Raw genomic sequence first — 13,001 nt, forward strand, 5'->3', positions numbered from 1 at the left:
CCATACAATCAGATTGTGATTCAGACTACGAATGCCGTGAATATATATATATATATATATATATTGTAGCAGTAGAGGTTCTGATCCACCACTTGAACCCTCAAGTACGACTCCAAACACCAGGTAAAAGTCCAAGACTTCTTTATTTTGCAATAATACAGGGCACCAAGCACCCTCCACTCCACACTACTCATATACCCAATAAACCAATCACAATACTCTCTCCTCCGCTCCCAGACACTTAGCCACCCTACCTCCCAGCTCAGCTCAATGTCTGTGCTTTCCCAGAGTCCTTTATACCCCCTGACCCGGAGGTTTTCCTGTTCCATTACCCACAAGTCCTTATTCCTTCCGGGTCAGGGTAAACAGTCCTTATCTTCAACCCGGGAGCACGTCGTTTCTTCCTGTCATTGGATTATGACACACTTTCGGGTTATAGGGCATATATGAGTCCACGGGCCTCCCTTCAGTGACTCCCAGTGATCCCCAAGGTATCCAGCAGGGCTGTGCATAAAAACTGCATAGTCCCGGAGGCCCTGCTGGAATTCGGGGCCCGTCCATGCTGTCGGGAGAGCTCTTCCTGGCGGCCTGGGGGTGAGAGCCGGAATATGAAGCCGGCCATCCATCACAATATATATATATATATATATATATATATATATATATATATATATATATATATATATATATATATATAAACACTTTTGTACGCAAAGCAATAGAATTCCATGAATAAAATCAAAAAAACCTGTTTCACAAGTTTTTCTTTGAAATCTGTTTGCTCTTTAACTTATACTATCAACATTTTTTTTCCTGGTTTTATAGGTAAGTGTCATAGTAGCAACAAGCTAAGCTGGGCTGACCAGATCTTCATATCTGCAGCAACTTTCTCAGGCTTATCTTGGGTGCACTACTTGGTTTTCTCACATTGGATCTGCTTTATAAAGCTCCTGGTAAAGGGGACTAGGGAGCATCCTATATATAGATAGGGTATTAAAAAGTATCCTTTGCACATGGTAAGGAGCCCCACCCTAGTAAGACAGACAGACAGACAGACAGACAGACAGACAGACAGACAGACAGACAGACAGACAGACAGATAGATAGATAGATAGATAGATAGATAGATAGATAGATAGATAGATAGATAGATAGATAGATAGATAGACCTTTATTTGTTGATGGGGGTGTTTGGCTTTTTACAGAACCTCTAAATAAATAAATAAATATGTATATAGAAAGATAAACAAATACATACTGTATATGCACATACACTATGGTCTGAACGCACACCAGAATGACTATAAATGAAGCAAATTTAATAACAAAGAAAACTTCTAACTTAGCAGTCCCAGTCACAGTGAGGCATCATACAAGCATATTGCTGTTGGTATAAAGGAGCCCCAGTAGTGTTTCTTGAATTTGCTGGCTGAAAGTAATCAATGTTAGTGTGTCAGCATTGTTCATAATGACATTGGGTTTTGATTTAATTCTATCACTACTACCTCCAGTGTCTCCCATAACTGACCCTGTGGGCCTCTCTTGAAGTGATGTTACCAGCCCAGCACACCACAGTGCAGAAAACAGCACTGTCCATCACAGAGGTGCAGAAGATGTGATGATATCACTTCCCACATTAAAGCAACACAGTCTCCTAAGGACAAAGAGTCTGCTCTGCACTTTCTTATACAGTTTCTCTGTGTCCAACCTGTCATTCATGTGGACACCCAAGTACTACCTCAATAGTGACTGGACATAGAGGCTCTTTGGTGTGACAAAAGTCAATAACCAGTTCTCCGGTTTTGCTTATAATTTATTAAAGCAAATGTAATCTAGTGAAAGCAGTGGAAAATTGCCTTGCATGTTTTGATTAATTTTGTTAGTTCTGAGGACAGACATGTCCTGTTCACTTCAACAGTGTATTGTGATGGTGACATTGTATGATTCTTCAGTTAAACATGTGAGGAATTCAGGGAACTAAATCTTGTTGCTAGTGGTCCTACAAAACACATGATCCAGTAACTGATGCAAAACTGGCACGCTTGCAGATCTGTGAGCAATGCACCAAGAAACCTTCCCCCCTTTGTCCTATTGTAGATTGCATGAAAAGAAAAGAAGTCCTCATAACTCAATGTGGTGATTATTAAATAGATGGGTGTATCACAAGGGTTATGTCATGGGTGTACTCCATGATTCTCAGGCTTCTATTTTGTGCACCATCCTGTACCACCCCAACTAGCTCCTCTTAATCCGATGAAGCAGCAGTTCTACTCTGAGGTCCTCCTATATTGGTCAACTCCTCATCTTACCAAAGAGATTCAGCCCCAGAGCCCCACCAAGAAACCTTATTTTGGTAGCTTGTACTGAGGATCTCATTCCTTTATATAACTTAAAAAGATAACATTTTAATTTAGATTATTAAAATAAGCAAATTCTTAACCGAGCATTTTGTTCTTTATGAACTTTGTAGTCATGAATAGTGGATTGTGATTACTGAAAGAAAGTGTTATTAAACATTTTTGTGACGATGCGGGTTCTGCTCCACGCTCCCATCGGCTGTTAGGGAGCCCTTGAACCCAACACCGTCAGTAATGTCACCGATGAGCTAGACAGTGAGGCAATAACAATGAGCAAGGGGATGATGTATAAGTGCAAAAGTGCTTTTATTAATATAGAACAAAACAGTGTTCATAATAAAGTGTTGTGCAGTTCAAATGTCTTCATTAAATAAATAATCCATAAAAAAGCAAGTGAAAAACCAAATGAACAAACGTGGAGGTTAAAATCCATTAGGAAAACTCTTCAAAAAACCACAAGGTAAAAATGTCACAGGAAGTAATATGTTAAAACCAAAAGCCCGGGGTCTTCTGTTTCCATGGCGGCTCCCCTGCTACACCCATCTGGACTGCTCTACAGGAGAGTCGCCTACCTGCAGGATCAGCTGCCCTTCAATCAGGTCCGGTAGCCCTCCAACCCTTGGCTTCGTCAGGCTCCCAACCGGACCAAGACTTTGGACCATTCCCCAGCGGCCAAGGCGCTCACACTGAGGCTACACCAGTCCAAAGCCTCATCGACTCCCGCTGCCTTCTACGGTCAGTCGACTTCTCCACTGTTCACTCCGGCTCCTAAATCGCTCAGCTGGAATGACTACTTTCTCAGCCCCACTTAGTGTCGGCCAAACACTCCCGTCGTGGGCTCCCAGCTGCCTGCTTTCTCCCTCGCTCGTTCTCCTTCTTCCTCACACCGGCTCTCTCCACCTGCTTCCTGTCTTCTACTACTACTACCTCCCGTTCTCTCTTTCCTTCTTTTCTTTTTCCACCCTTTAACCGTCTCGGGCTTCTCTATATATGCGGAGAGGACATGGCAGCTGCAGCCCATTAGCCACAGGAACGATCACGGATGTGGGCAGTCTCTCACCTGTGCATTTAGGTGAGAAACGCCCACACCGCAGATTGCCCTGCGACACGCTATAGCTACCACGCCCCCTTGCTAAGCTGCGAGCGCGGTGATTATTTATTTAAAACAAAACGGCCTTTGCTGGAAGAGCTGTGGACCCATAACACCACAATTTTTCTAAACAGCATCGGCCACACTTACGATGCAGAGACATACTGCCACTCTCCATTCATTTTGCATTGTTTGACTTTATGAATGTTAACGTATCTTCTACTTTGGCCCCATATCAACCAAAGTTTGATTCATTAGTTAAAAATACTAACAAAACAATTCTTACAATGTAGCTTCTCTAGCTCATGTATCATCTTCAGTTCATCAGCTTACAGATAGCAACATTTGGTCAAGGTTAAGGCATGTAGTAAGATTTGCAGATTAGAATCTGGCAGGGGCTGAGGCGAAAATGCTCCTAATGTGGTGGGAGAACACCTTACCGCTGGCAGTGATGTGGACTAGACAACATGGAAAAATCATAACTGTCTACGCACTAGGACTGGCAGATCCAAAGCCAACATGGCCAAGTGTGGGTACTCCAATGACAGCGATCTATGCGACTTTGGGGAAAGAGAGACCATGGAACATCTCCTGATCTGCCCACACCTGGCCAAAAAATGCACCATGGAGGACCTCACCATGACCACGGACAGAGCTATAGCCTGCGCTCGCTGCTGGAAGGGCATTTAAAACCTTGGTTTAAGGACTCGAGAAGAAGAAGAAGCTTACAGATGGACTAAATTAATATTTCTTTAATATCATTAAAGTACTACATTATTGACTTAATACTTAAATAGAATAGAAACAAGACCTAAAGGCATCCAAAGTGCGGTGTATTTGTTCTGCAAGGTAACCCACTAGGTAACACATAGGAAGTAAGCATCAGCATTTTGGGAGTACAGTAATCCAAAGTTAAATGAGATGCTGAATATTAACATGACAACAAAATGAATGAAGTAAAATCTGCTTCAATGGCAAATGAGTAATAATGACGTTATGCTGATTTTGACAATTATTTTCACCTTTAAAGCTAATCACGCCACTTGACATTTATCTTTTTATATGCATTCAGCATTTTCCTTAAAGCATTTATTGATCATACTTGGTCAACACTGAGGCTTGTGAATCAATTGTAAAATTTATTTTGAATCTGCTATATTAGGTCTGAGGCTGCAGAGGAACCCAGTTAAATTGCTGCTCTATATCAAGAAAGATTGCTGCTAGCGTGGGCTCAAAGGCCAAAAGGAAAGTTTACAGTGGGCCATTTACATACTGAGCTAATATTAGGTGGTAGCCTGAAGGAAGGGATGGTGGCCTTTACTTGATTTTTCTCCTCTTACATATACAAGAGTGCTCATTTGCCCTCAAAATAAATGACCCTGCTCTAAGTAGAAATGATCAGCAAAACTAATAAAGCTATGAGAAAAAATAGTCATAGCTTTTAGGATAAATACGTAATCAGGTCAACATGTTTGCTGTTGCTATGGTGTTTTCTTTGATTTGAACACAATAACTTAATAAAAGATTGTATTTGTATTACAGATCCTAAATACTTTATTGTGTAACTCATTATGTACAATGAGAAGAAATTTGGAGAAACAATGACAAGAGATTTAGAATTAGATTTGTGCTAAAATTTATTAATACCATTTAAAATTGAAATACCCCTGAAAGTTCAGACAAGTTTGAAAATCAATCTTGCTTGTTGGGCACTTCCTTCTCTAGTCAAATACACTGGAGATCCCCTGACTCAGTTTGTGATGGACACCTGTGTATTCTAAGGTGTCAGGGGCCTTTGAAATATTAGCAGACCCTCATTTTCTCAGTGTCATCTTTGAAATGATCTCAGTACACTTCTCTCGAACAATGACAGCAGTGTAGTTGCTTTAGCTAAACTGCTAATTTGCTACAGAACTTTTCTGAGTTATAAGAACTCTGCGCAATTTTAATTGCAATGATTTTATTATTATTTTGCTACTATTATTATACATTAAGATGAAGGTTTTTTTAAGCTGACTTATAAGACCAGGACACAACATAATCATTATCATACATTTTTTAAAATAAAGGAACAGATGAGGTAAGGGACTTGTTGAGGTTCAGATAGTGAATACGAGGCAGGGATTGTAGTTTACAGGCCAATTACTTAGCCACAGGATGTGCTAAAATAGTTGAAATTTGAAAAAATATAGTCATTTTGGATCAATCTATATATCAACTTTATTAAATATATCTGCCTGTCATAAAACAGCCCTTTTCTTCAATATCCAGATCAAATAAAATAAAGTAAGTTTCAAATTTCAAATTCTCATTTGTCATTTGTGAGAATAAGAGAGGAAAGTATTGGACATACCAAAATGATTAAATTAAGAGTAATTTTGTACTTTGAATAAGTGATACGACGGAGGACTCAAAAATTCTTGGAATTGGTCAATAGCATGGGAGTAGGGCATAGTTATTGACTATGCTGCAGTGTATTGCATGCCTACATTCTTGCTAATCAGTATGTATTTCTGACATTTATTCTACAATCGTGCATGTGATTTCACCATTTTTTTTCTCCAAGCACATCCAGTTATAACGAATATGAAAACAACAATGATCTTACCCTTTGCAAATTGACAGACTCGCTAATAAAGAGTTTCTCTGTGAAAATACTGTTAATTAGCAACATTACAATAAACTGGTTTATGTCCCAAAGAACTTGTTTAAGCAAGATGGGTAGGAACAAAATCTTGTAGTCAAAAAGCCTCAAAAACCCCTTCTGCCTTATAGTCCTTACCCAGAATCGCTAAAATGCACTGCAAAAAATTAAATATAAGTAAAATGAAAAGTATTTTAATCATGAAATTAAATTATTGACTATTCCAATGATTATTTAGATTACTTTAAGAAATCTTGTCAATTAAATGTTGCTTACCCCACTGTCAGATTGTTCTGTTAAATACAAGTTGTGATGGACGGCCGGCAGCTCAACCTGGGCGAAACTACCGCGACGCTAGATGGCGACTTCCCAGCAGCTTATCGGTGCCCCAGATTCTCGCATGGGAGATGGAGTTTGGCTTCACAGCCCTGTTGGGTACCGTGGGTGCCACCATGGGATGCTGCAGGGAGACACGGGGATTTCCATTTCCAATATAGCCCAGTAGTACTCCCAAGTCATGAGGACGGAAGGATAGAAGTACTTCTGGGATGAAGAAAAATGTGATCCTCCATCTAACCCGGAAGTGCTGAAAAGTCACATGAACAGAAGAGGAGAAGCACTTCCGGGTCAAGGACTGTATAAAGGACTGGTGGAGACCCAGCAAGCGAGCCGGAGTTGGGAGGGAGTGTGACAGAGCTGCTGGGAGGAAAGGAGGAGAATCGTTGTGTTTAATCATTGTATTATTATAGTTATTGCCTGTTGTTGTGGTGGAGGTGTTTTGGGGCACTTTAAAGAAGAAAATGAAAATACTTCTTGGTGCTTTTAAACCTGTGTCTACATCTGTCTGTTGGGTTTCATGGGGCAACAGCACCCTCAAGCGTCCATTCATTTACAAAGTAAAACAACTTTTTTTTTTGTCTTGATTTTGCATATGCTTTTTTGTAGTGTCCCCGTGAAGTTAGTTTTTCAAATCCAAGAACTTAGACGCCATCCTTACCTCAACACCATCTTAAATAGTGTTAGGTGTTGTGATAATCAAAAACAGAATAAATAGGAAACTCAAAGATGATGCTACCAGCAAAACAGTAAAAATTAATAATGGAATAATAAATAACTGGGTAAAAGACAAAGATTCATAACAATGACTTTGAGGCATGGGAAGGATAGACAAGGTAGCAAAGATTTCAGTTGTCTTACAGGTAAGCAGTAGCAATGAACAATCCAACGTGATGAGATTTCTCTTGGTAACAGAGAATCACTTAACTTTTGCTGAACCTATGGGAATTTGAAATAAATCTGTAAACCAACATACAAAAATAAACTCATAAACACAGGCTTTAGAGAGCATGGAGGAAAAGATCTCAGGTGTTTTATGAATGCTCTATACCACACAAGAATGACTTTTGTACTAGTCTTTCAAGTTGAATGAGTTTTCATTTAGCATAACAGTTTAACATGCTGATGGGAAAGCTTGACTCCCAAGGTAACACAAGGGCTTAAAATCTTTCATGAGATAGTCAGTTCCTAAGTGATCCCTTTCATAACCAGTAACTTTACAGGTAAGGATTTTGAGATAACTAGACATATTCATTTATGTTAGAAAAGCCAGCAGTCCATTTCTAAGCACATACTGACCACCTTGACATACCATGTTCAGAAATTGTTTGAAAAACAGAAAAAAACATCTCTTCTAAAACAGCAGTCTACAGGTCACCAGGTGTGCTGATAAAGAACTTTGATCAAGAAAAGACAGGCCCACATACAGTATGTAAATTAATCACTTGTTTTTTTGAGGTTTTGCTCATTTAACAAATAATAACTTGGTGAACCATTGGTTTTGTTTTTTTGTGACATTGTCCCTTCCTCTCTGGCATCTCTTCTTAATGTTTCAAATAAAAAGATGAAAAGTTTTCACACAAAATAAAGAATTCCTTCTCTCTTTTCTAAAAGCTGCTTTCAAGATCATTGCAACTAAATCCCTATACTTTAAAAAATAACATGACATTAAACACATAATTAATTGACACAAGGAAACTGGGACCATTCTAACAGGAAAGCAGTGGGATGCAACAATGTCACCATGAAAAGAATTACAATTAATGAAAATGATTAAAAATAAAAATACCTAAAAATCAAAGAAACTAGTACAAAATGAGAAGAAATCATGACAGCAAGTCATAAAATACTCAATGACCAATCTCCCTCAAACAACATACATGTATGCCCACTGATGACAAACAAACTAGTCTACGCTGGTAAAGTCCAAGGCTTTAAAAATAAAATAGTGGTACTGCAGAACAACTGAGGCAAGTATAGATCACAATGATTATTCCTGTTACATCCTCAACATTCACAGAAAAACTATAGAATACCCAATTGTCACACAAGATTTCTTTCTTTGGTGTATGCTTGAGTGAATAGGAGATTAGAATCAGCATCATAACATAAGCTACACACCAACTAAAAGATCTGCACCTAAAAATAACAAAATGTATACTGCTTATCTACTTTTAAAATCAAATACATTAAATGTGAAGCTTTTTTGTTTTTCTAAATACATATGTCGTTTCATCAATTTTAGGACTTTTGATTTTCTTTCCATAAAAGGGTCACAGAGAGTCAAAGCCATTCATTGCCCCTTACTATTCTAAGGGTAAAAAGACGAGAAGTGACTATGCTTTTATAGTATATACAGTATATCTTGTACGATTTTGGTATAAGAAATGGCATATCCTATAAATATACCATCTACTACTGAAAAACACTAGAATTACAAATTACCAATTGTGAATTATTTTATAGCATAATTACAAAAAGAAAAGTGTTATAAAAGGATAACACAGCAGCTGAGAATGGCTCTTATTACTTTCAAAAAGCAGTTTTGTTTGTCTGTCAAATTTCAGATACTTATTATTCTTCCTTTTTGTAAGATTTGGACATGGCATAAGAACACAAAAGTTAATTAAAAACCTATACATGACTTAATTATGATAAATTCAGTAAGACACTAAGGGTAAAAAAAACCAGCACAAAAAAAGTGCAGTAAGGAGAATTAACATCCATCCATCAATCCATGCACCCTCAGTCAAGCCAATGTTGTACAGTTTAGGGTCAAAGAAGAGGCAACCAACACCATAAAGACTGTCAAAACCAAACCAGCATTGTATTTAAACATAATAGCTTTGTGCTTTTTTCTTTGGAATTTAAAAATAAAAAACATCTTTGTATTTTTTTTAAACAATGTCAAATTTTCACTTACAAAACTCATTTTTGTCTGCCAAACACTATGTTTTGTAACGGATGTATCAAATTGATAGTCGTTGCCATAAACTAACGCTAATGGATGAAACTCCTGTTGTGTGTTACCTCGAATGGTATTTTAAGCAGAAGGCTCAGTACAAATTGGGGAAGCTGTTTAATGCCACAATGGCTCCACAGGGAAAACTGCACATTTTAGCTACTCTTCGCATTTGATAAAGAGAAGATTTATGCTTGCACCTATATAGGATTTCAGGCTCGTTTGCTTTATGATTGAAAACACCTTGCACATTTTATCCTGGAAGATTATTTTAATATGCCTGCCCTTGTTTATGTATCTGAGATGCCAAACGTGTTAAGAACTAAATCAATTATTTCATACTTTGTGAGCATATGTGCATTTAATTTTATGCATGCATTCACTAAACAGAGGCAACTTTTGCGCTAAGTGTAGTATATGCTGGGGAAGGACATTTTGGGAGAAATTTAATAAATACCCACTTTTACACAGTAAATAGCAAAATTCAGGTGCATTTGACCAAAATGCATCCTTCTTTGAATATACAGTATTTCACATTGTGATGTTTCCTTTCATTTTTAGGGACATTTTGTAGTAGTGCTTGTTTAGAGGTAGAATCTTTTCAGGTTCATGGGATTTCTTTTTTTACACTGCTCTCTGTGTTTAATATAACATGCTTTTAATATTTTTGAAAGTTCACTAGCATGACTTGGCATGCACCAGAAAAAAATCAATTTTCTTTGCATCTTCACATTGTGATACATGAATATGCAACATTTGAAATCATCAGTTAGAGAAAAATTATATACAGTAATGTTCCTTTAATCATTTGTAGTTATCTATAAAAAATGCTAAAACTGTTCCAGAGGTGAATACCATATATTTGCCTAAAACATAAATATGTAAACTGCAAAGTTCAATAGAAACTCTCATGCACCCTACCTTTATTTTTTCAATTTGATCCTGTAGAGAGTCAATGAGGAGGTCTCCCACTGGCTGCCAAGACTGCTTGATGGCCTCACCCTGACGAAGCTTCATGTCCAGTTCATCCATAGCTTCCTGAAGCTCAAGCAGTCGTTCAAGGGAGTCCTCTAGTTTCTTCTGCCAATCGGCAGAGCGTTTATTTAGTCTCTCCCATTCTATTTTCACATCATCCGACTGCTTACGAAGTATCCGCGAGATGTTCTGAGCCCGTTCCTCGGGTGTGATATCTGTAGAGATTCAAAAGCACAATTTACTCCTTTGTTCTCCAATTATCCTTTCATTTATTGGATACAGGCATGATGGCAAGAGCATCATTTGGGTCAGAAAAGGCAATTTAGATGGAAAATAAGTAAGGAGAACAAAGAAAACAGCTATAGTCTGCAAAAAGATATAGCGAGAAATGGAAAACGCAATCTCCAGGGTGAATTATGACACAATATAGAGTCTAATGGCATCATTTTAGAATAATATAATAATTTTAGATAGAATAATGCTCCAGGCACTTCTGTATTCTTTGACTCTAGGCATGAAGTCTTAAGAAAAAAGTAGAAGGGAAACAAACACCAAAAGTCAAATGGCTAAAAACCCTTCTCTTCTATAGAGCATATATATGCACATTTAATGATATGAAGAACTGTGAGGAGTAAGCATACAGATGTCTATCTTCAAAAGTAAAAATACGTTCTTTACTTATATTATAACATTCAGAGAAAGACAATTGCTACTGCACCAACTCACTAAAGTGTCCACTTGATTTAAGTAATGGCTTTCATCTTTTCAATTTTCCCAGAGAGCTAAGAGAAAGACAGACCCAGCCATCTTTTGTGTATAAAATGACAAGACAAATGCTGTACATCATGTCTGTGATTTAAATTTTCTGCATAAAATTAATGCCTTACTGGTCTTAAGATACTGAGTATCACAAAATGCTTTTAGGAAGATCACAATATCTAGGGACAGTAGTAACTCTCTCTATCCAATCTTCATATATAATACACTACTGTGGCTGTCCGTTTCTCTGTCCAGGATTTTAAATCACCTGTAGCTTACAAACCGTTTGACCTATAGACCTGAAATTTGGTACACATATGCTAAGTGACATCTACTATACGCTTTCGAGGTGATGACTGACCTCCAAAGTTATTCCTCTTTTTATTTTTATTTTATTTTATTTTATTGTAGAATCAACTCTCGGCAGCAGCCAGCAGGGTGGCGCATGCATATGGGCACCGTTCTCATCCCTACCACCTTCGCAGTCACTTCCCCTACCTCTTCATATCTTAAATCATTCTTGAGGCAGATTGAAGACTTAAGTGCCAGCTTAAGTGAAAACATACTAAGTAATTGGAACACAAACACTGACTTAATCAGTTTTAATGAGAAAAGATGTCGATGAAAGAAGATAAGTGGGCCGCTAGGGTGGAGAATAGAAGAGCTGCTCAGGAAGCAGCAAGTGCATCAACCTCTGAGCAAACGAATGCTAAACGTACAGAGAAAGAGTATGAAAATTATGAATGCTCAAGTCAAGTGTATTTACTGAATGTTATCATGCAGTGTGCCGTTACTGGTACATAATAAAAGATGAAATACAGAAAATGTAATTAAACATCCATATGAAGACTAAACATCAATTCATCCTCAAGACCAGTGCACACATTGTGAAGTTTAACAAACATAAAGCATGTACCAGGAAATACCAAAAATGTTCACTTTAGATTATGTGCTGGCATATAGCGCTTGTGTATCTAGTAAGGCTTCCAAATGCCAATAATCAAAGTTGAGGCAAACTGGAGTTTATATGAAGGTAGATACTTTGTAATATAACAATTTAAAAAAATTGTGGGCATGGTCAAAATATTCAAATCAGTTGTTCTCAAAAGTGTAATGCTTAAAAAAAAGATACATTTACAGAGGTGGGAGCCAACACAGCATCCTACCAACAAGAATGGTTAAAACACTATATAAAAATAGCTTGACCTTCTAACCATACTGAGCTTACATTTTTCAGTACTGGCTTCTTCTGGGTGGCTGCTGATCAAATTTAACTGACTATCTACATTACTAAACGAAGGTTGTATATATGCACTAATGCCAGACGCCAAAAGCAAGCCGTGCTGAAAGCGCACACGCACAGCACCTCAGTGCCCCAGAGTCAAACCCAGCAGCTTCCCAGAGTCAAACCCAGCGGCTTCCCAGAGTCAGTAGGTGGCGTCCAAACAACACAACACACCGAAGGATGTATATATGCACGGATGCCAGACGCCAGAAGCAAGCCGTGCCGAGTTTGAAATACGCACAAAATTGGCATTACTTTGAGAAACTAAGCTTGGTAGAGAACATGCGATGTACAGATCCAGAATATACCAATTGGTTGTTGCAACTGGGAAATGGAAACCTTACCAATGCGTTTGAACTTCACCCAGATATTATTGAAATCCCTCACACCTCTATTTGTGACGACTTGGTAACAGAGGTTTTTGGTAAAGCAATATCATTGGACCAGATGCCACTTTTAATGCACTGGGCTATATTATATCCAAAGAATATTGACGTTGACCAGATAAATAACCAAGTGATTGGATTGCTTCCTGGAGAAAGCCGCATCTTTCTAAGTACTGACAGTGTTGATTCTGAAGACGAAAGTGAGCA

The 13,001-nt window shown here is 38.0% G+C and overlaps 1 protein-coding gene across 16 annotated transcripts in view; it reads right to left on the reverse strand.

The window, feature by feature from the left end:
- dmd (dystrophin) overlaps positions 1-13,001 on the reverse strand; it is a 2,688,357-nt gene that overhangs the window by 466,547 nt on the left and 2,208,809 nt on the right. For all 16 annotated transcript variants that reach the window (XM_051926236.1, XM_051926244.1, XM_051926242.1 and 13 more), the window contains one exon: positions 10,311-10,579. In XM_051926236.1, the coding sequence (XP_051782196.1) occupies positions 10,311-10,579 (269 nt within the window). The remainder of the gene's footprint in view (positions 1-10,310; positions 10,580-13,001) is intronic.

This window comes from Erpetoichthys calabaricus, chromosome 4, assembly GCF_900747795.2.
Source record: "Erpetoichthys calabaricus chromosome 4, fErpCal1.3, whole genome shotgun sequence".
In the NCBI taxonomy this organism is placed as follows: domain Eukaryota; kingdom Metazoa; phylum Chordata; class Cladistia; order Polypteriformes; family Polypteridae; genus Erpetoichthys; species Erpetoichthys calabaricus.